At 35.7% G+C, this 18,673-nt stretch overlaps 2 protein-coding genes across 6 annotated transcripts; one reads left to right on the top strand and one right to left on the bottom strand.

Moving 5' to 3' along the window:
- The first annotated feature begins 556 nt into the window (after positions 1 to 556).
- LOC118051208 (uncharacterized) lies at positions 557 to 5,283 on the top strand. Of its 4 annotated transcripts, none has more exons than XM_035061804.2 (11): positions 604 to 710; positions 1,197 to 1,251; positions 1,345 to 1,450; positions 1,535 to 1,649; positions 2,656 to 2,692; positions 2,853 to 2,922; positions 3,131 to 3,235; positions 3,851 to 4,001; positions 4,159 to 4,241; positions 4,574 to 4,667; positions 4,765 to 5,283. In XM_035061804.2, exons 3-11 carry the CDS (start codon positions 1,420 to 1,422, stop codon positions 4,850 to 4,852), a joined length of 774 nt encoding a protein of 257 aa, XP_034917695.1. In that variant the 5' UTR covers positions 604 to 710; positions 1,197 to 1,251; positions 1,345 to 1,419; the 3' UTR covers positions 4,853 to 5,283. The 4 variants fall into 4 exon arrangements, with proteins under 4 accessions (XP_034917693.1, XP_034917695.1, XP_034917694.1 ...); XM_035061803.2 differs by lacking the exon at positions 1,197 to 1,251 and adding an exon at positions 807 to 879 and having other exon boundaries at positions 605 to 710; XM_035061805.2 differs by lacking the exon at positions 1,197 to 1,251 and adding an exon at positions 797 to 879 and having other exon boundaries at positions 614 to 710.
- Positions 5,284 to 12,174: 6,891 nt separating this feature from the next.
- On the bottom strand, positions 12,175 to 18,164 carry LOC118051210 (CRC domain-containing protein TSO1). 2 transcript variants are annotated; one of them, XM_035061807.2, is made up of 12 exons: positions 17,890 to 18,164; positions 16,915 to 17,069; positions 16,260 to 16,821; positions 16,034 to 16,117; positions 14,773 to 15,335; positions 14,581 to 14,652; positions 14,295 to 14,478; positions 14,119 to 14,217; positions 13,957 to 14,023; positions 13,437 to 13,602; positions 12,615 to 13,342; positions 12,175 to 12,522 (listed from the first exon to the last, which is right to left on the bottom strand). In XM_035061807.2, the coding sequence occupies exons 1-11, from the start codon at positions 17,977 to 17,979 to the stop codon at positions 12,634 to 12,636; spliced, it is 2,751 nt and encodes a 916-aa protein (XP_034917698.1). In that variant the 5' UTR covers positions 17,980 to 18,164; the 3' UTR covers positions 12,175 to 12,522; positions 12,615 to 12,633. The 2 variants fall into 2 exon arrangements, with proteins under 2 accessions (XP_034917698.1, XP_034917702.1); XM_035061811.2 differs by lacking the exon at positions 12,175 to 12,522 and having other exon boundaries at positions 13,040 to 13,356.
- Between the last annotated feature and the right edge of the window lie 509 nt (positions 18,165 to 18,673).

Here is an 18,673-nt window from a genome sequence, read left to right as displayed (position 1 = left end):
AGTTTTAAAAATAATTTTTTTTATTCAATATGATTTTTTATATTTATTTCATAGAGTAATATAAAACTTTTGCTAGAATTGATATCTTACTCATCCATGTAAGTTATTTTTTAAAGAAGATAACGGTAAGATAACAATAATGATAATAAAAAAGAAAATGATGATGAAATCATTGTAATGATGATTGAAATAATTAGATAATATTGTAAATAAATTATTATTTATAAAATATTTTATAAATTTTATGAGTTAAAAATACTTGTTATTAAATATAATAAATTAAAAATTAATTATATAATATTTTTTATTGACCATTTTTTACATAAAATATTTTATAGAAAATAAATAAAAAAAATATTTTTTTAAAAAATACTTTACAAAAACAAGCACTGAAAATATAAAAATTATATTCCTACAAAATATAATTTCAGACAAAACAAGAAATACTAGAAATAACAAACATTTACCGGTAGATTGAAAATGTAGATACGATAGGGGGGTAATTTGGTAATAGTAACAGTGGTCGCAGGAAAACCGAAAGAGCACCCTGCACCGCCCTTATTTTGGAGACAAACACAAGTGGTTTTGGGGGGTTCCATTGTCAATATGAACAAAGCAAACAAAACAAAGGTTGAAAGAGAGGTTCAAGAAGAAGAAAGTAAAATTTGAAAAAAGGCCTTATGCTTTTCAGGGTTTTATTCCTAACCCAGGTTGGTTGCTTGGTTGGTACCCTTTATAAAAGCTTAAACCCTGCATTTCCATATGTTTTTTCTTTTAATCTATTTAATGAAGTCAGATCTTTGTAGACATGCTTGTAACAAGTGAGTCCATGCTTAAACTATGTTGAAGGTTTCAACTTCAAGATTTGTATGTTAACGGGTATGTATTAAGCACTTGGAAAATTTAAAAAGATGGGTTCTTTTTTGTTTTCTTGAAATCATAGAGAAATATTTGCTATTTACTGTTATGTTTTGTAGATATTCTCGGGTTGTTGTGGTTGAAGCACTTTAGTTGTCCACTGTCCACAAAGAATAGATTCTTGATGTCCTTGCTTTCCTAACTTGAAGTCTTTGTTAGCTCATTTTCTACATGTATGTGCTAATTTGATCTATGTGGATTCTTTGCTCATGAAAGGTTGCTGCTTTATTTGTTTCTCTATCACTTTCTTTTATCTTTCTTTTTATCTTCTTTTCTAGAGAGCCTTTCGCTTTCTGGTAGTTTCTCTGTGTGAGGTGTTGATGTGACTAAGAGGTATTGATGTTGATTTGTGGGTTATATTCCATTGCCACCCTCTTATATGGTTATAAATAGATGTGTGGTCAATTTTGATTTTATTCATTGCAGGAACTCAAGAACTCAGCTTGAACATTCATCAAGAATCCTGCTTTAGTTTAAGTTTTCTTTTTTTTGTGGGATATAATGAGCTACAATACCTCTGCTGTAGGTTCTGGTTAGTCTTTGTTGCCTTTCTTGTTTATAGTTTGTGTTTGTGAGGATTGTGTGGCCTTTAGTATATTTTTTTTAACTCTTTCAGGCAGCAGGAATGCTACAAGAACATTTGAATTTGGAAGAACCCATGTGGTGAGGCCTAAAGGAAAGCACCAGACCACTATAGTTTGGCTGCACGGTCTTGGTGATAAGGGCTCAAGGTAAAATGCTAGTTTTATTCTGCTGAACTGGTGCTTGTATTGCTGTTATTCTTTCTCTTCTCAGTTTCCATTTGAAACTTTTTTTTTGCTAAAGAGCTCACTTCTAAAAGCTGGTTTATTGATGCAATTGAAAGCTATTGATCAAGTTAGATTTTTTCTTAACAAAATGCAACTTAAATAAACGTCTATTGTTTGAATCACGGATTATTTGAATGTGCATGGAATGGCAGTTCAAGATTATGACCACCAGCCTTTTTTCGTTGTATCTAACTATCTGTCAGTATCAATAAGTGAATTCCTGCTTTATGAATAACAGTTGGTGGAATTCTATTCCTTTATCTTTATCTCGAGCACATGCCTTATATGAGAATGGACTTGTTTTCCTCCTACAAAACCAAAGAGAGAGAGTTATGGATGTCAATATCTTGTCCAGTTCTGCTGAAAATTTTTGGCATTTGTTTAACTTATTGAACTGTGTCCTTTTCTACTAGATCCTTGCCAAGATTGATTGGTGAGAGAGGGCAATTGTGCAAGAATTATTTAAACATGAGTAGTTTTCTTCTTTTTTTCCATGTACTTCCTTGATCTAAGCTGTGCTAGGGCAGCTGAAAGCCAATATGTGGATATGCCAAAGCTTAGAATAGGGGACCACTCTTACACCAGCTTGTCCTTTTAATTTGCAAAGAAATTACTAATGATGTAATAACCTTAACCATTTAATGTTCCATTTTTTAGAATATTGTTACCGAAAATCAAGATACGAGATTGCTAATGTCATATAATAAGATCTATACTATCACTATTATTGCTGAGGCCTGGTGCTCTACTTCGAGTGTGGTCCCCAAATGTTGGAAAGTATTTCGTAAGTTATAATAAAATGCCTTCAAACTTCCTGAAGAGCGTACCGATCCTTTTGCAATTGGGTTTTGATGTGTTGTTGCGGCAGTTTTGAGAGTACTTCACAGTGACTGAATGAATTTCCCCCCTTCTGTGCTTTGTTTTGCAGCTGGTCCCAGCTCTTGGAAACTCTTCCTCTTCCTAATGTAAGGATAATTATTATTATTATAAGTTACCACAGAATTCTACTTGCGCACATGCAACGTGTATCATTCTGTGCCTCAATTCTTCCATGTTCAGAAAAATGTAATTATAGCGGACAAAAATAACTTTTCCATGTGGTTCTGTTTGAATTTGATGTGGCAGATTAAATGGATATGCCCAACTGCTCCAACCAGGCCAGTAGCAATATTTGGTGGATTTCCATGCACTGCTTGTAAGAACTACCTTGTGGATTTCTTTTCTTCCAGTTCACATAATTTAAATGGCTGCAAGCTCTGTTACTTATCTTGAGCTAACCTCACATGAAACTAGCCTGCACTTGTTTTTATGTATCCTGTCAAAAAGAAAGTCTCTATTCAAATATCTTTAGATATTGTGCCAGTAGAGAATATGGTCTGAATAGCTTGTGTATTTTATTCCAGGGTTTGATGTGGGGGATATTTCAGAAGACGCCCCTGATGATTTGGAGGGGCTACATGCTTCAGCAACACATGTTGCGAATCTTTTATCAACCGAGCCTGCTGATAGTAAGTAGCTTTCTGGTACTATTTAGCCTCTTGTCCTGCTTAAGGGGTACTTATGGTTGTATACTTGGAGAATCTTTACTGGATCAGGATGGTGTTAATTTATTTCTCCAACACAGTCAGTACGTCAACTAAAGGTTATAATCAAGAATATGCTGCAAACTCTTCCACTGTTGCTCTCTACTTTGGCTAGGTGGGGTTGGGTGGTTCGATCTGTAATCCGAGGGTGCTTCAGGATTTCAGCAACAAACCTCATTACTTTCCTCATATGATCATTGTGATGTCTTAATCAGAAATTGTTTTTTATCAAGCAATAAACTTCATGTATCCATGAGGTTTTTGGTATATCGGCCCTGTTTGCATGTGGATTTGCCACACCACCAGGAAAAGGCTGTCAGATGCTTGTTGAAATGTGCTTCACTGAATTAGTTGTCTTTTTAGTCTGATTTGAGTGTGGCACAGTACTTTGACAGAGGTATGAGAGCTTCGTGCGCATGTCAAAGAAAGCATGTTTTCTTAAATTGCTTGGGAGTATTGGTGTCTGTATTCATATTAATTGCACTTCTTTTAGCATGTTACACAGTAAATAACCAGTAAGATTTTATCTTTGTTTTTCAGTCAAACTTGGTGTAGGTGGCTTCAGTATGGGTGCTGCAACTGCCCTCTACTCTGCTACATGCCATGTTTTAGGGCAATATGGGAATGGAAATCCGTACCCCGTCAACTTAAGTGCAGTTGTTGGTCTAAGTGGCTGGCTTCCGTGTTCAAGGTTTACAACAATTCACATCCTTGCCTATCCGTGTTCTGAGTTTTTTTGTGTGAACAGACACGAGACCTTAACCACAGTTAGACACATGATAAATTACAACAATTCACATGTTGGTCAAGCAATTTATTAGAAAACCATTTCTTGTCTTGTCTTGCAGGACCTTGAGGAGCCGGATAGAAAGATCAGATGAAGCTGCAAGACGTGCAGCATCCTTGCCTATCCTGCTCTGTCATGGCTCAGGTATGGCTTTCATCTCACAGCTTTGAATGCATTCATTCTCAATGATACCTTCATTGAGAATCTGATGGACAGATGAAAACATATTCACATTATGCTATCTGCATTCTAATAACTTTGGTATAATAACATATTTGCATGATCAAACAAGATGATAAATGTGTAGATATTGGGCCATGCTTCGCTGGAAACCACCTGATCTGTCATTATGTGGTTCCAAAGAAGTGATTGCAGTTCTCTAGGTTTTTTAACTGCTCATAGGTCAATACACCTATAATAGTGCAATCTCCATTCAGCAAGCTGTACAGAGTTCATATCTTACTTTCTGGTTGCAGGTGATGATGTGGTTGCACATAAACTTGGAGAGAAATCAGCTCAGGCATTAAGTTCTGCTGGATTCCGAAATCTTACGTTTAGAAGCTATAATGGGTATATCCGACTCCCTCTAGGCATTAGCATATCCTACTTTTTAAACATTTTGTTTTTGGCATTAGCAATGATAAAAAAATGTTTGTCTTCAATGCAGGCTTGGTCATTACACAATCCCTGAAGAGATGGATGAAGTATGTAACTGGCTAACCACTAGGTTAGGGCTCGACGGGTCATGGTCTTGATGGCGAAAGAACTGTCAAGGAACAAGGGTAAGTGGGGTTACAGAAGAATGTATAATGGATAGCAAAGGCATTCCAGGATATATGCATGGTGTGGGGGTATATGGTATAGCTCATGGTTCAATTCATTATTCCTCGATGTCATTTTTCTTAATTAATCTCTTTTCTGTCTGTTGATTTTCTTTTTTCGTTTGGGTTTAATATCATATTGTGATGCTAGCAAGGGTTTGGTGTTAGTATTTTGGTTTTCTTTTTTCTTTTTTCCCTCTAGAGAGTTGGAAAGGGATACAGACATGGATGTTCTCTTGCTCTGAATCCAGGAAATTTTACTAGTCTTTTGACTTGGAATAATGTATCTGTGAGGTTACCAGCGTTAGATGTATTTCATGGTACATAATAAGAGCTCGACATGGGATGGCTTCTCATTGTTTTCATGTTGTTTAGATCATATCAATAAACTATATATAGAGATTATTAATCAATTATTATGATATACTAATCAAACTTAGAAAACAAACCATTCATGGCAACGGTTTGTTTTCCATCGTAAAGCCGTGTATGAGCAATGAAGGGCTAGCAGCCAGCCAAGCTCCCGGAGCCCAAAAGATATATGCGCTAGGGCAGGCATGCAACCACAAGGTACCTCGAGAATCAGGCTCACCACCGAGTTTGGGTTTACAAGGGATTCTAGAATTGACCCCCTAACAATAACCGACCCTGAATCAAGCTTGATGGAGCACAAAAGGCTCATGGATCCCCCTTGCACGAACGGACAGTTGAACTCTAACAAGGCTATACAACCGAGCAAACATAAAAGATTAATCGATCATAAAAAAAACTCAGCGATTGTTGCAAAACCAACAATAACTTTTAACTATTCTGCCGTCAAATGATGCGGTGAAAAATTTTACGACAAGTTACTGGTGCATCATAATCTGTGAATGGAGACAAGAAACTGGAAATGGTAGAGAGCAGGAAGCAGTCAAAATGACTTGAGAAGATTGGGGAGCAACGAAAAAAAATTGTGAACCCATCCAACTTAGATACTGTCAAGAGAATGAAATTTTTATTTTTCACTGATCAACAATGAAAGAAATGCTAGAGTTTGCAGAGGAAAAAAAAAAAACAGGAAAAAAGAGAGGCAGAGAACAAGAAGGTTTTGGTTTAAAAATCTTTCTCAGGCTTCGTTCATTATTCTTATATTCTGCTTACATTACAAAGAGAAGGAGGCCTATATATACATGCATCAGGGCTAATGAGTCAGCCTGTCCGATGCCCAGGGGATGATTCCCACCCCAGCTGCATGACATGCTGGAAGCCTAAAAGGAAGGGAAAGAGGGAAGAAGAAAAGGACAGAAGGGCATGGCTGATCGCAGCGGAAAAAGGGGAAATAAGCATCCTTGCTCTTCCAACATCTTTCTATCCTCCTCCGTATTCTTTACCAGCCCCATAAGATAGAGCATAGTAGTTTACGATGCCCATATAGGACATGTGGGAAGACAATAAGTATGCAGCTAAAGAGATGTGAACCTTGTGATCACGTGGTCATACAATTTACATGTAAAAATATTAATTCCCGGAAAGTCAAGTAAATCAGGTTTGATATAAATGAAATATAAAGATAACTTGTATCTAAGCACTGACACTATTGAAAACGGAAACCCCTACCTAATGAATATTGATTCGCGAACGAGAAGTATAAGGATAACGCCACGAAGTCAGTTGTTCTTCAATAAATCGTTTTAAGTTCTTTAGAAAACAAAGGAAGGGAGATTATCCTATTAACACACAAAGTGTGGCAATAAGAAGTTTATTGATTTGAAAATTGTGTAACCCTTACATGTCTGGTTATGCCTTTATTTATACTGACTATAGACTGAAACAAACCCTAATGAACCCCTTATGTGGACTTATATGAGGCCCACTTACAATTAAACCTAAATAATATAAATAAAACCCTAAACTAAGAAAGAAAATAATAATAACAATAATAAATCTGAATTTAATATTCTAAATATGATAGGATCAAATTTACTACCCTATGGAAGTCCTAAATAAGCTAGGAGAAATCTGATTTGAAAAATTTATGATGTCGCCCCTTTTAGATCCTTGATTAGCTTGGATTTCCTTGGACAAATAAGAAAATGAATTTTCTCCTTTGTTGCTAATTTAATTACTTTCCTTCCTAGGCTAGGAAAAACATTAAATAATCATTTCCTCTTTAGGAATCAAATATGCCAAAACTTCCTTTGATTGTTTAGGAAAATAAATTGTTGACTTTTTGTCCTTGTATCATTAGGAAAAACAAGCCTAACAAGGCTGATATGGGGCCAGACCATCAGCCCTTTGTTCCACATAAGTTGGGCACTTCTTGGACCTGAATTAGATGAATTAAAGGTCGTCCTTCATGCTCCTCAAATCTCCTAAGCTCCTCTAGGTCCATCTTGCTCTATATATTATATATAAGCCCATTTAATGCTTATTTGCCTTAACTCTTGTAATTGACCCAATTGGTACATCTAATGGGTCGTTGGCATGATTACACTTGGCGTTGGCTTTTATAAAAACAAAAGCCAGTTGACACTTTGTAGAGACACGTGCAGTCATTAAAATGCCTTTTTGGATTTTATCATGAATAAAATGACAATCTAACTCAACATGCTTGGTCCTTTTGTGAAAAAAACAGGATTCAAAGCAATATGCAATGCTACTTTGTTATCACAATGCAACATAACAACGTGCGAATGAGAGACTTGAAGATATGTTAGAAGAAAACACAACCAAGTAATTTCTAAACTAGTGGTAGCCATGACATGGTACTTAGCCTTTAGCGAAGATCGAGATATCATTGATTGCTTCTTGGATTTCCAAGTGATGGAAAATAAACCAAGGAATATGCAAAAACTAGAAACAAAACGTCTGGTATCAGGACAAGATGCCTTGTTAAAATCACAATAGGCTATAATATCCAGGTTATTTGTAGAAGGAAAGAAGAGGCCCTGTCCTAGAGTCCATTTGATATATTTCATGATTTTGAATGCTGCTGTTAAGTGGAGGTCAGTAGGATGATCCATAAATTGACTCAGAATTTGAACGTTATAAGAGATGTTCGGTCTTGTTATTCTAAGTATAGAAGTTTCCCAACTAACTTCCTGTAGTAAATGGGATTAAACAGAAATGTTCCCTCTTCTTTACTGAGTTTTAAATTTTGATCCATAGGAAGTTTATAAGGTCAAGATCCAAGAATGTTAGAGCTTGCTAGAATGTCTACAACAAATTTCCGCTGACATATTTGTATTTCTTGAGTTGTTCTAGCAATCTTGATTCCAAGAAAATACCTTAATTTCTCAAATCTTTGATTTTGAACTTATTGAGAAAGACTTTAATATCTTTGACAATAGTAGAAGAGTCACTTGCCACTATGATATTATCGACATATACTAGTACTGTTGTGAAAGAGTTATTGTCTTATTTGATGAAGAAGCTATAACCTGATTTGGAATGACAGAAGCTAAACTTAAGCAAAGAGGTGTAGAATTTTGAGTACCATTATCATGATGCTTGTTTTAACTTATAAAGCCTTTTAAGTAGTTTGTAAACTTGATGAGATTGACCTTGGGTGTATTTAAAGGGTTGCTTCATGTATATTTCTTCCTATAAGTTGCCATAGAGAAAGGTGTTATTAACATCAAACAGATACAGACCCCATCCTTTAACTGTAGTTATGGTTAAAAGACATTATATTGTGACAAGCTTGGCAATAAGGGAGAAAGTTTCGTGGTAATCAATACCTTCTTGTTATGTGTATCCCTTTGTAACTAACCTTGCTTTGAATATTTCAATGTTGTCATATGAATTGTATTTTATCTTGTATACATATTTGCAGTCAATAAGCCTTTTTCTAGGAGGTAAATCAGTCATTATTTATGTCTGGTTAGACTCTAAAGCTTTCAACTCATTCTCCATGGCTATGCACTAATAAGGTTCGTTAATAACTTAGGCATATGTTTGTGGCTCAGTATAAGAGGATATATAAGTAAAAAAAAACTTGATAAGGTAAAGAGAATTTATTGTATGAAAGGAAATTATTCAAATGAAATTGGTTACCTGAAGAACCTCAGTTATGGTGGCTTAGATTGGATTGGGAGAATTGAAAGAAACTGGGTGACAATGAAAGTCTTGCAAGTATTTGAGAGCTTGTTTCATCCTAGCAGACTTGCGAACATAAAGATAAGAAATAAAAAGGAAAGGGGTCTGGTGTAGATGGTGAAGTTGTGGAAATAAAAGAATGATTTGAAGAGGAAAGATCTGATAGTGGTGAGTTGGTTTGAATACTTGTGTCATATGTGTTAGGAGAAATGTCGTTATTTGAAGATAAGTCAGTTGAATTAGAAGGTGAGAAAAGAGTGTTAGTTATTTGATAAAAAAGAATGTAAATGTCATTTAGGGGATCTAAAAACAAAATAATAATAATGAGAATTATATTGTTGTGATTGTACTACAAGAGTTATTGTATTAGAAGAAGGAGTTTCGAATACAGGTGCCTTGAAAGGAAAAATTTATTCATGGAACGTTACATCTTTAGACAAAAGGATTTCATTTGTTTCTAAATCTACCAGCTTATAACCTTTCACCCTAAAAGGATAACTAAGAAAAACACATCTTCTTGCTCTGGAGTCAAATTTTTTCCTTCCTTGACTTAAAGTGGTGGCAAAACAGAGACATCTAAAGACTCTCAAGCGCTGATATGTGGGATTAGTTTTGAAGATGGCTTCATAAAGTGTCTTGTTTTGCAGTAAAGGTGTAGGGATACGATTTACAATGTAAGTGGTAGTGAGTATACAATCATTCTAAAACTCAAGAGGTAAGTTAGCTTGAGTCTAAGAGCCCTAGCAACATTTAAGATGTGTTGATATTTTCTCTCAATTATCCCATTTTGTTGTGAGATTTCTACACAAGTTCTTTGGTGAATGATACCATTTTTATGGAAGAAGCCTTGCATTTGAAACTCTGCTCCATTATCACTTCTTAGGTATTTAACTTTAGCTCTAAATTGAGTATTAACAAGATTATAGAATAACTTTATAGATTTTCGTGTGCTTGACTTATTTTTAAATAAATAAATTTAGGTACTACGAGATAGGTCATCAACAATGGTCAAGAAATATCTACGCCCATCATAAGCTGCCACAAAACATGGCCCTATAAGTTATAGTGTATGAGTTCAAAATTGAAAAAAGATTTGTGTAGGCTTTCATTAAAAGAGAGTCTATGTTGTCTATGTGTTTTTTTTTTTTTTTTTTTTTTTATTACAATAGGATCTATAATTAGTTGTAATCTAAAGTTGGAAATATGACCTAAACGATAATGCCACAAATTAGAATTATGACTGGTATTTGTAGCATAAGTAGAATGCAAACAATAAGTGTTCAAATACTTGGATGATTTACACATCGAAGCAGTAAAAGATACTTTAGTATGCTAGAGATGATCAACAAGAGATGTTTTTAGTTAGTGTTGGAGAAGGAAAAAAAATTGAAAGCAAATAAAAGAACACACAAAACATTCTTAAGGTTGATTAATTTGGAGAGTTTAACAGTGTCTATGTGCGTGACTGGAACCTCTAGGCCATCAGGAAGTTTGAAATTATATAAGATATAATGACTGTGATTTTTATTAAGAATATGGTGCCACAGATTATATGATCTGTAACTCCTGTATCTATGATCCAAGAAACATTGTTAATGTCAAAATATTTATGGGAGTTAGTGGAGAGATAGATTGTGATACCAGATATAGATGGAAGACTTGTGAAGTTAGCTATAAGGATGGTTGAATTATGAGCCATAGAAGGATGTATATCTACTGGTTTGTGTTTCTCATGAAGTAACTATAAGATTTTCTGATACTGATTTGAAATCAAATTCATCTTAACAATCTGATTCTTTAGAAAATCCTCAGCTACAATCATGTTGCACTGACTGGTATACATATTTGGTCTTCTTCCCTTATTATATAACTTGTGATCGAAAGGGTATCCCACTAGCTTGTAACATTTTTCTGCTAAATGACCACTCATAATAATGACTATAAATGGGAGTTGTTGCATTCCCTGCTTTGAAACAATCCTCCAAGAGATGCCTTTGAATCTTGCAATGCGGGCAATAAGGTCTGTTAAATGGCCTAAAGGTTGTGAATGCATTTCTAGTGAGGAGGGCCATTGATTCCGGAGTAAATGTGCAAGGTAACATTTGATGTTGTTTTTCTTACTGTTGAATAAGAGAAAAAACCTTACTACTTTTGGTATGGGATCCATTAACATGATCTAATCTTTTACATTGGAGTATGTTTCATTCAAATCCATGAGAAATTGGATTACACAGACTTGTTGATATCAATCAATCAAAACCTTCATCTGTCCACAAGAACATTCTGGCACAGGATAATGTAATGTTAACTCATCCCAAATTGTTTTCTACTTTCCATAATAGACACTCACTAAATCATTCTCTTAGTTAAGTTAGTTAAAGCCCCTTTTAGTTGAAAAATCCATGGCCTATTTTATTGAATGAGTCTTTCACAGAGTTTATTTCAAATCTCATATGCATTATCTACAATGATGAAAGATGACTTTACTAAAGGACTTGTAGAGTTATGAATCCAAAAAACAATCATATCATTGCATCTTTTCCAAGCTTCTAAGAGGGGTCGATGGGATCAAAAGGTTTTGTAATATTACCATCAACAAAACCGAGCTTGTTCTTTGCTCTAAAAGCCCTTTTCATGGCTCTTGTCCATGTAACATAATTTTCTATGATTAGGAGACCAATCACTAAACTGAGAACTAATATGTCACCATTATTAAGACAGTATTGGTTATTTTGATCCGACAGGTTGTGAAAATGTGAGGTTAATTTCATAGTAAAAGGTGGTGTTTGTTGATTTTCAACTTCTTTCTCCATAGTTAGCTAAACAACCAATAGCTTTGATACCATGAAAGAAATGCTAGAGGTTTCAAAGGCAAAAAAACAGGAAAAAAAGAAAGGCCAGAGAACAAGAAGGTTTTGATTTAAAAAGCTTTCTCAAGCTTCGTTCATTATTCTTATATTCTGCTTACATTACGAAGAGAAAGGAGGCTTATATATTCGTGCATCAGGGCTAATGACAAAGGAGATGATTCCCACCCCAGCTGCATGACATGCTGGAAGCCTAAAAGAAAAGTGAAGAGGGAAGAATAAAAGGACAGAAGGGCATAATTGAACGCAGCCGAAAAAGGGAAAAATAATTATCCTTTCTCTTCCATCAACTTTCTATCCTCCTCCATATTCTTTAACAAACAAGGTCAGCCCTTCCACCAACCATGAATGAAATCAAATCAACAGCAGAAACATCCAATTGCAAAACAGAAAGATACGAATTGAAAATGGAAAAGGGAGCAAACATGAAAGATTGCATATGATGATCATGCCTGGCTGTATCTCTTGCATGAGTTCACGTATACCCTGAACCTGTGGTCACTCGACACACCTACTTAAGAAAGATTGTGACAATCAAGTATCTAACTTATCAATTAAAAGAATCATATGTGGTCCATATCCGAACCTGGCACAAAATTGATCCTTCGGATCATAGCTGCATATGTACTTTCGTTGAATGAAGTATATCCAACATCACTGCAATACAAACGAGCAAATTGATCAATCAAGGATAAGTAAATAAATCAATAATTATTTCACAAATGGCAAGAAACATGAGCAAGACTCACCTAACAAATATCTATTTTTCTAGTATTTCTGTTGGGTGCGATCTTTGGGATCGATACAGGGAGTGAGGGGAGGGAAAGAAGGCACAGACTTCAACACGAACTTGCGCCCACTTTTCAAGCTTGCTGAAGAGATCGATTGAAACTCTTGGAAGTGACCACGAGGAGGAGAAACTCGCTTTTTATGAGGAGAACTTGCTTTAACAGATGTGACAGGGGTAGGAGATTCCTTAAATATTTCGGGTGTGTCGTCTTCCAGAATATCATAAAGCCCACAACCGGAGTCCAGTGCTTGAGTTTTGGTCTCACCTAACCGAGTCATTGGCGTAATTGGTGAACTCCGCCACTGAAGAGAACCGCCAGATGAGATACAACCACTTCCAGGATACAAACAAAGCTGTGAAACAATTGCCGCGTCCCGCGTTTTAGATGAAGACGAAGCCATTATGATGGGGGAAGGATTTGGCAATGGAGTATGATCAGAAAAATCGGCTAGCTCATCAAATCGGGGTGAGAATTGTCCCATTGTTTCAGTGATGTTATAATCCAGTTCCTGGCTGTGGGAAACTACGTCCAGGGTTTTACTAGTTTTGCGAAGCATGTCATTGCCATGTGAATTGCTAGGAGAACTTGTGGATTTTGCATAAGATGGCAGCATGGAAAAATCAGGCTCGGACGATAGAACATACCTACCAGGAAGGAGTCGGGATTTTGCTGCCTCCTTTCCATGGCTAAGAAAAAGGAACTATAAGCAATTCAAACAAAAAGGACTTAAATATTCTAATCTCTCCAGAAAAAAAAACATCTTAATAAAAAAAAATATACCTTGAGTATTCGAATGACGGTGTTGGTGGTGTGAGGCTGCGCGGATCATATAGCTCGGCTTGTAAAAATTTATTGTTTGCAATCATTTTGAATTTGTTATCAGCCATACTTTCTAACCTTTCTTCATTAGCTCTATTGCTTACTATTTCTCCAGTCATACCATATTCTGTAAATACATCAACAACTATCATTCGTCATTCCACTGGTAGAATATTGCTTTTCTTCTTTATGATGAAAGAGTAATGAATTATTCACCACTTCTATTTTCGGTGCTTCCAAACATTCTATGACACTCCCAGGTTTTCCCTAAATTATCTTTCACCAAACCACCAAAAGAACTTGTAAAATTTTCCACATGATATATAGTCATTAGAATTAATGTCTTGTAAAGCTGGAAGAAGAATCCACAGGCTGAGAAATGAATTTTCAAATTTCTTGTAATTGCTAAAACTCTTAATTTGTGGCATATGAAGGCAGCTAAAGAGTTGATTCAAAATTTAATTTCTGTGTAATTTCTCACCTTCTTTCCTACCATGGATATTTTTGCACCCTTCACATCGACAAGCATTGGAGCATCCAACATTAGCCTTTTAAACATGACAGATAGAAAAGTTAGAAATATTGAGAACTGGTTATTGTGACAAAGATGATGGCAAAATCTGATATGAACAAAATACTACACCTGATAGCATTCACAATATTTTTTCACACACATTGACCTTTTGCAATTGCATCCTGTCTTATGCCTACCTGAGGACGGCGTAAACAGGCCTGCATCTTCCTGTGATAAGCAGACATGATTACCAAATTTCCCAGTCAAAAAATGAATTGCTAAAAAACCAAATGAGGGCTTGGTACCACATTGATTGCATGAAACTCAGTCACATGCTGTACAATCTTCGGAGCAAAAGCAAGTGGATTATGCGATTCTTTTTGTTGACGTGCTTCAAGAACAGTATCCTCGTATTCAGGCCTGTTAAAGCACCCTTGGCAAGCACAAGTTTCGGCACAATAGATTCCGGCCGCAAAACAATCACAATATCTGGCCAAATAGTAGAGAGTTAAAAAAACAAAAGATTAGCAAATTAAAAAAATTACAAATATGTGAATATGACTATTACCAAGAAAACTTGAAATCACTCACCGTTTCAAACATCTAGTCTTCTTACAGTTACAACGTTTGCAACCATCACCATCAGTGCTTGATACTTTCTTCCTGGAGATCATAAAAAGCTCAGTGGTGCAGCTAACATACATACATACATAGAGAGGGAGAGAGGGAGAGAGAGGGAGAAGAAAACAAAAGTTGAATATAAAAACTATCACATAATCTTGCCTTTTCTTCTTGGGGCTTGATTGGTTAAACTCCTCAAAATTGTCAGCATGCTCTGAGCTAAATCTCCTATTATTGTGTAGGGTTATCTGATGCTTAGGTGGCTGCAACTTATTTAAAGTTTCCTTGGTGTGAGGAGACTCGGAAATGGCAGAGCCTGTGGCAAGTGAAGCCTTAGTTTGGAGCACATCATCTCCCGCAGTTGAAGAGACTCTTTCAACTAAATTGGGTAGTTTGGAGCAACTAATTTTGTACCCAGCTGAATGGTGGCTCATGATAGGTTCTGATGCACTGCATCCTATTGGCAAAGTGTTGACAATGCTATTGAGATGCAAGCCAAAACCGGATGGCTTGGACACAAACATAGTTTGCTTCTTGCTGGAAGAGCTAGGTAACTCCACCTGCGATGAATCCAAAATCTCCAATTCTGTATTGGAAGAAGATGATATTGAACCAATTATAGTGATTGCTGAATCAAGAGAATATGTGCCATCCATAGGAGTTTTCTGTTGAGCTTCTTCAAACTGAAGGCAGCGTCTACTCATGCCACGATGGAGCTGACTGACCTATATTTAATATTGAAATCACTCTACTCAAAAATTAAAATCCTGCTAAAATGTGATTGCAAAAGAAATAACGAGTGCCACTCGTTTCACGGTGGATGTGTGAAAATGCACCTGACTTCCATTAAGAGGCATAACCTATAAATTACATAAACCATGAGTGCGTATTGGTGCGTGTTTTTATCATGCAAGAATAGATAAAGAAATGAGTAGAGAAGTCATCATATGGACTCAAATAAGCAGAAGAATAGCACAGCAAGTCCAAAACCTTAAATGGCATAGACTATCTGTGGAAAAAATTTTCTCCCACTTCACTTAAAAAACACAAGAATCACCACAATTTCCCCTCGTCAGTTTTTTCTAGATGACCATCCACACGTATAACTCCTAAACTGTTAGAGATTTGCAAGCTTCATAAATTTAACTTATCCTTATTATTAAGGTGAGGGCCAATGAACTAAAACGTGATTCATAGGAATGCTACTTGATAAAGTGGTTCCTAAATATGTGATCAGGAAGCCCCACCCAAATAAAGCATGCTACTTGATAGGGTGCTTTTTTTCATAATAACTTCTCAGTAGCTATAATTTTAACTGAGCGATGAATTGAAAAATCTCATTTGAAATACACATGATTCATCAGCCACTCTGCTCTTAGGACGCCAACTTTGAAGATGACTTTTAAGATAGACTGATTCATACCTCTGAACCATGGTGTGTTATGAGTTGAACAGGTCCATGCAAGACAGTTTCCCCATCCTCACCATAATCTTCATGTGGAGCAGCCTGAAAATGTTTACGCAATAGTTGAGCGTAAATAGTTAACTTAAAAATTACTAGGCTAACATTCACATCTCTTCACATCAGGGCTCGCGGGTTCTACACTTTTACTCCTAGTTTCACAAAAGAAAACAAAATCTGGTATTACCTGAGCCCCTGAAGTGTTACATTGTTGTTGCCTGGAAGCATGGTCCACAACCAAGTCAGACACAAAATTTGGGCAGACATGAGATGGTTGTTCAACAATGTTTCCTTCCTCTTCAATTTTTTCCTTCTTAGTCTCAGATGTTGACTGCTCCTTAGGATCCTTTCCATCTTGCTCAGGCATGGCCTGAGACGCATCCCCTTTTGTCTCCATATCAATTATGCCATCTGATTCTAGTATAGCTATTTTCGATTTGGTTAAATTACTTTCTGATGACTGATGTGCATCGTCAGATCTTTTCACATCTTGGCTTACCAAATTAACAGAGTATGCACAATCTACATCCACGGGATCAGATAAGTACTCATCAACGCACCCTGAGAAGCTGCCAGGTTGGTCTTGTTCAGAGTTGTTGTTGATATTATTGCTTTTCTGGACATCAACAATCAGCCTGCTATTCAAATAGGTGCTAGATTTCCTCAGGTCCTCTGGACCATCAGCAGATTTCTTGCTTCCACCATCATTCTTAGATATCTCTGCCCCAGATATCTGAGGACATTGAAACCTGGGAAAGATATAAACTTACCACGTAAACAGTCTTTAACCCCTAACTCATAAATTCAAAACTGTAAGAACAGCAAAATCAAGCATCTCAAACCTTCGCGGGAAATTTGTTTGGCGGTCTGACAATGTCCGTGGTGACGTGAAGACAAGTGGAGGAGAATTTATTCCTAGGAGTCCTTGTGCTACATGCGAAGCCTTGACAGGCTTAATAGGGGATAGCCTGCTTACGTAATTAGAAAACGGGGATTCCTAGAAACATAGGAAACAAAGTAAACAGGATATCCGCAATCTTTTTTGGCTTTCGTAGTTTTTTTTTTTTGTCCAATTGAGAATATCCACAGTTCATGATAACACGTACAGGACACTTTCTGGAGAACCCTCCATTTTCATCACATCAACAAAGCATCCAACAGCAAAAAAAAAATGAAGTGTAGAAAGAAAGAAGCAGAACAAGAGAAAATCAAAATCTTACACTCTCCACCAACTGTAGTTCCAAAAGAGAATTTCAATTCATCCACACAACACACAGCAAAAATAATAAAAGTAAGTAATCATAACAGCCTCCACAGCATTTCTCTCTTTGATTGTTCTTCATTTGCACATAATACATCAAAAAACCATAATCCACGTACAGGTAGGTCCGATACAACTCTTTGTACTTGAACAAAACTAAATGCCCTGATTGAGAAACAAATACATGTTTGCAAAAACCATCATATTCAATACATCCCTCCATCAGAAAGCCATTAACACCACCATTGTCACTTCAAGACCTATTCCTACAACAACACCAAAATCTCATCGCAAAGTCTACAATCCCTATGAACCAAATATCTTCAAATTTGATCATCAATTACTATATAGAAACAATTTCACATATCTCCACCAGCATAAAAAAAAGAATGCATCCCTAATTTTAAGCCCTTCCACTGAAATTGAACCAAGAAAAATCACAATCAGATCCTTAAAGGCACACAAATGTAAAATAACCAAACAAAATTCCTTTAAAAAAAAACATAAAAAAAAAATTGAGTGAATTAAATAAAAAAAAATAAAGGAATGAAGTTACTTGAACTGGAGGAGAATCTGATAAACTGACAGTGGTGGCGGCGGAGATGGTGGTTGTTGCGGTGGTGATGGTGGTTTTAGAAGAATCCATGAAATGAAACCCTATTTTAGTTTAGTTTCTTGTCTTTTTTTTTTTTTTTTTAATGCTTGAAATCTTTTTCTGTCAGGGTGAAACTGAAATTAGAAAAAATTGTTGATAGTTTTTACTCTTTTTATTTATTTTTTTTAATTTTTGGTTGAGAGAGTGAAGGCGAAGAAGATAAAAATAAAAGAGACGTAAGGCTATTTACTCGGCTTTTTTAAAACAGAGCGGGAAGTTTTTTAACTGCTTTTATGGGCCTCGGAATGTTTGGGCTTTTTATTATTGGGCTCTATTTGTATTAATAAGAAAATACTTTTTATTGAGAAATAATTCGGGCCCATCCTGGCAAACACCCATCTCGAGTTATTAGGGAGAAACCATACCCCGACTTACTGCCCCCGAGCTTTAAGTGCACGGTAATATGATGGGTATGTTGTTTAAAAAAAAATATTATTTAATTAAAAGTATATTAAAATATTTTTTTTATAAATTTTTTTATTTTTAATATTAGAACCATTGCTTATACTGAACATCCTAAAAAAATATGTTTGATTAAGTTATTATTATAAAATAAATTTTTACATGTAAAATAAATAAAAAATAAGTATTTATTGATGAAAAATATGTTATTTTAACTTTTATAAAATCAAAATTTTAAATGTAATTGCATGTTGAGCCGGTATAACCAAGAACTATTTAACTA

This window comes from Populus alba, chromosome 18 (assembly GCF_005239225.2).
Source record: "Populus alba chromosome 18, ASM523922v2, whole genome shotgun sequence".
Classification (NCBI taxonomy): domain Eukaryota; kingdom Viridiplantae; phylum Streptophyta; class Magnoliopsida; order Malpighiales; family Salicaceae; genus Populus; species Populus alba.
The sequence above is the reverse complement of the archived record's forward strand: the minus strand, read 5'-3'. Positions and strand labels throughout refer to the sequence as shown.